Consider the following 4,357-nt stretch of genomic DNA (forward strand, 5'->3'; position numbering starts at 1 on the left):
AAATATTTATTTACACAGAGACTTAAGTGACTACAATTACATGTTACTGAGGACAAAGGAGAATTAAAATGTTTTGTCCCTTGATATCTCATGTTCTATATCTATGTTCTTTCCTCATTCTAAATACTATTTGTTCTTGTTCTCAAATTTTATTATGTTTTTATTATTCTCTATTATTTATTCTCATGTTTACCCTTTGGGAAATTTGTGTAATGTAATTCATTATTTCCATGCCTTTCTGATTCCTAGAGATTCATCACCCTTGTCTCCCTGATAAATTTTGTATCTTTTCAAGATTTTAAGTAATGTAGCACAATTTGTATGGCCCATATGATTTTTGGTTTGCGAACATCCTCTGAGCATGGTCAACCAACCTACTAGGACCCATATATTCAAATGAAGCTAACTCCCACTATCTAGTAGCTGTAAACTGTCAAAAGCATCTTAGTTAGTGTTTAGTATTTTCTCTGGAGACAGACAGTCTCCTTTCTGGTAAGTGTATACTTTTCACAGTTGCTGAGATATTCATAATATGCAGAGTGTCCGCATGCAGAACAATCGTCTGAATGTCGTTTGATCATTCGACCCTCTCAACAGTGCTCTTGTGGATATTAAACCAGGCATTAATTTTATTGCATTTGAAAAATGAAAACACTGTACAGGCTGATTTTGTTGTCAACTTGACATAAGCTGTAGTTATCACAGAAAAAGAAGCCTTCCTTGAGGACATGCCTCTATGAGGAACCACTGTAGGACATTTTCTCAATTAGTGATCAAAGAAGGGAGGTATACTGTGGGTGGTGCCATCTTCAGGTTAGTAGTTCTGGTCTCTATAAGAAAGCAAGCTGAGCAAGCCAGGAAAAGAAATTCAGCAAGAAACACCACTTCATGGCCTCTGTATCAGCTTTTGCCTCCAAGTTTCTGCCCTGTGTGAGTTCCAGTGATGACTTCCTTTGATGATGAACAGAAATTTGGAAGTGTAAGCTGAACAAACCCTTTCCTTCCCAACTAGCTTCTTGGCCATGATGTTTTATGCAGGAAAAAAGCCTGACTGAGACTCTTAAGAATGACAGTATAAAGTTCAACTTTTACTACAATGTCCACGTTGTTTATCTGTAATTAAATCAATAGGAAATCAATGAACTGTAGAAAACTTCATACTAGAAGACACAAGTTAATATGTAAACTTATGAACATAAGGTGATGATTTCTAGGCAGCACAGTGATGCACATGCTCTGAAGGAGACAGTCTAATTTGTTTGACAAGCATCTGATGTACCTGATGTACACTGACCTAGGACCATTATCAAATGGCCTCCAGAGACATGGTCATGGGGATCTTCTTCCTGTTCCAGACTGTACTGGGAGTTCTGGGGAACTCAGCCTTGCTTTGTTGTTTCATTATTTCTGACTTTACTGGGATCAAGGCAAAGCCCACAGATCTGATTGTCAAACACTTGACCTGTTCCAGCATCATGGTTCTTCTCTGTAAAGGCATCCCTCAGACAATGAGTGCATTTGGTCAGACATATTTTCTAGATGACTTTACATGTAAACTTGTTTTTTATTTTCATAGAGTTGCCAGAGGTGTATCCCTTGGCTCCACATCCCTGCTGAGTGTCTTTCAGTTCATCACCATCAGCCCTGGGAATTCCAAGTGGGCACAGCTCAAGGTCAGAATTCCCAGGATTGTTTGTTCTTCCCTGGGCGTGTGTTGGTCCCTCCAACTATTGGTATATGCCTTCATTCCTATATACACAAATGACATAAGGAGCTTAAGAAATGTTACTGGTGTAAAAGAATTTGAATACTGTGCTGTTGTTAATCCTGGGAGAGTCATCAACATTCTTAATGGAATGTTATTGACATTCAATGATGTCATGTTTTTGGGACTGATGATGTGGGCCAGTGGCTCCATGGTGTTTATACTGATCAAACACAAGCAGAGGGTCAATCATATCCACAGGTCCCTGTCACCTAGGTCATCCCTTGAGACCAGAGCCACCCAAAGCATCCTCACCCTAGTGAGTACCTTTGTGGTCTTCTATGTAACCTCTGTTGTCCTGACATTTTATCTGTCTGTGATAGATGTAACATTTAGGTGGCTGTCAAATGCAAATTTAGCCATGAGTGCATGCTTTCCAGCATTCTCTCCCTTTGTACTCCTCAGACACTACATCTCTGTTTTCAGGCTCTGCTGTGTCTGTTCTTACCAGACAACACACTGTGCTTGTGTAGTCAGAGAACTCTAAGAGCCATAATGTCTACATCCCTCTTTCCCTTTCTTGTACTGTGATGCTTTCTGTGAACACATTGTCAATATGAAGCTTCAAAGTAGGCACTGAATATGTACACTGTTTCCTTCCAATACAGTTTGTAATTTAGCCTGGCTGAAGTACAATTCATGCTGTATGATATCAATGCTAAAAAGTTCGTTGCCCTTTGTTTCCATGGTCAATATCACAATAGCAGAGATGTTGACTCCATGGGTCTATATTGATTATAGTTTAAAATGATCTTCTATGAGGATGGGAATTTTAATTAACATTCTCTGCTACAGTCCAAACATTAATCAGGTATTTCTTTGCCTCCTCCTTGTTTATCAAGATGTTTGCTCTCAGCTACCACTTCAATCCCATGTCTGCTTGCTTGAACTTACAGTCCTTGCTAAGATGGAATTGTACTAATTCTCTGAGATTTTAAGTAAGTCAACACTTAAATGCATTCATTTATAAATTTCCATGATGAAGGTGTTTTATTACTAAAATATTAAGTGTAACCAAGTTGCTACTGAGGGCTGAGTTTTTTACCCCCCAGGATAAAATGTACAACATGATCAGGATTGGACAGGCCTGAATATGCTATTATTTAGGTTTTTGAACCAGAATGCACTTAAATGAATTTAAACCCTCCAAGCATATCTTACCAAATCATCATAATAGGAACTTGGACAACAGAAATACTGAGAGTATTAAGGACTATGGGAGCCCAGCTCAAGAAATTTCAGAGCAAATAATAGGACAGATCATTATTATGATATTCTGTCAAAAATGTGGCTGCTCTTTGGTCTTGTTCTAAAAACCAGCCAGAGGGCAAATTGATGAGTGTTGGATAAATGTAGTTGATAGAGAAAAATGTCAAGACAGTGGTTATTTGTGATCATCTTCATCCAGTTTTATTGAAAAACAGCATTTGATAGAAAAGGTGATACACAATGAAGTTTGGAGAAAAATAGAGATGCACAGGAAGGTAATGTTGGAGTCAAGTCCTGTTTCCAAAGAAATGAAAAACGCAGAGAAAGACTTTTTGCTAAATGCAATAAAGGGATTGGTCCTCTCTGGGTGAGACCCAAACAAGATAAGCCTTGAACCTCTGATAGGAAAAGGCTGAGGGATCTCCTTGTTCTAAACAGCAATATAAAGCATATCCAGATGTAAGACAAGAGAGCAGCCAGTTTCCTGCCCCAGCAGGTGCAATTTCTTGGCAGCTTTAATCATGTAGTTCTAACTTTAGAGTTAAGAAGGATACAGGAGTAAGTGGGTTGTGTAATTTTTCTCTGAGATTAGGGAAAGGCCAAATGTGTGGTGTGGGAAGCTCTACATGGAGCCCTGGATAGCTAGGGCTTGAATCTATGAAGCTGAAGTCTGTAATGTGTTGGACAAGATATTAGAGACGAAAGATGGTTACCTGCTGAGAAAAGCTACAAACAAGGTGTAAAGTCAAGAGAGATGAATGTGCTGACATCAGCAAAACTGAAAGGTGTAGGAGACATGAAAATCCATCTATGAAGGCTTGTGACATTGTGCATTGAGATTGAGAATTTAGATTTTAGCCTGATGGATTTTGTTCTTCCTTTGGTACAATATTTCCTTACTCTGTTTCTTTCATTCCTGTTTTTTTTAATGGTAATATACATTCAATGCCATTGTATGTTAGAAGTGCATAATTTCCTTTTTTTATTTTACAGGATGATCCAGCTGAGAGATGATTTGTATTTCAGAATAGAGTTTGGACTTCTAAATAGCACTGAGACTCTGGAAGAGCATAGGGTTTTTTAAATTTTACTGAATGTATTTTATGTTATCATATGGCCTCATATGTTGGCAGGGAGTAAAGTCTGGTGATATTAGTGAAAATGGCTCACATAAACTTACATTTGAATATCTTCCTTTTAATTCAGTTGTAGAACTTCTTAGGAAAGTTTAGGTCGTGTGCTCTCACTGTAGGAGTTATATCAATGGTAGTGGGCTTTGCAGTCTCAAAAGCTCATAGCAGAGTTATTCTTTCTTCATTTCTGCCTGCTGCCTGTGCATGTGGATCTAAATTCTTGAATACTGACATAGTTCTGTACCTGTTT

The 4,357-nt window shown here is 38.2% G+C and overlaps 1 protein-coding gene across 1 annotated transcript; it reads left to right on the forward strand.

The window, feature by feature from the left end:
* Nucleotides 1–1,310: 1,310 nt before the first annotated feature.
* Nucleotides 1,311–2,252, forward strand: LOC114631265 (vomeronasal type-1 receptor 4-like). The gene has a single exon (XM_028779569.1). The coding sequence runs from the start codon at nt 1,311–1,313 to the stop codon at nt 2,250–2,252; it is 942 nt and encodes a 313-aa protein (XP_028635402.1).
* The last annotated feature ends 2,105 nt before the right edge of the window (nt 2,253–4,357 follow it).

Source organism: Grammomys surdaster, unplaced genomic scaffold, assembly GCF_004785775.1.
Source record: "Grammomys surdaster isolate TR1022 unplaced genomic scaffold, NIH_TR_1.0 355, whole genome shotgun sequence".
NCBI lineage: Eukaryota > Metazoa > Chordata > Mammalia > Rodentia > Muridae > Grammomys > Grammomys surdaster.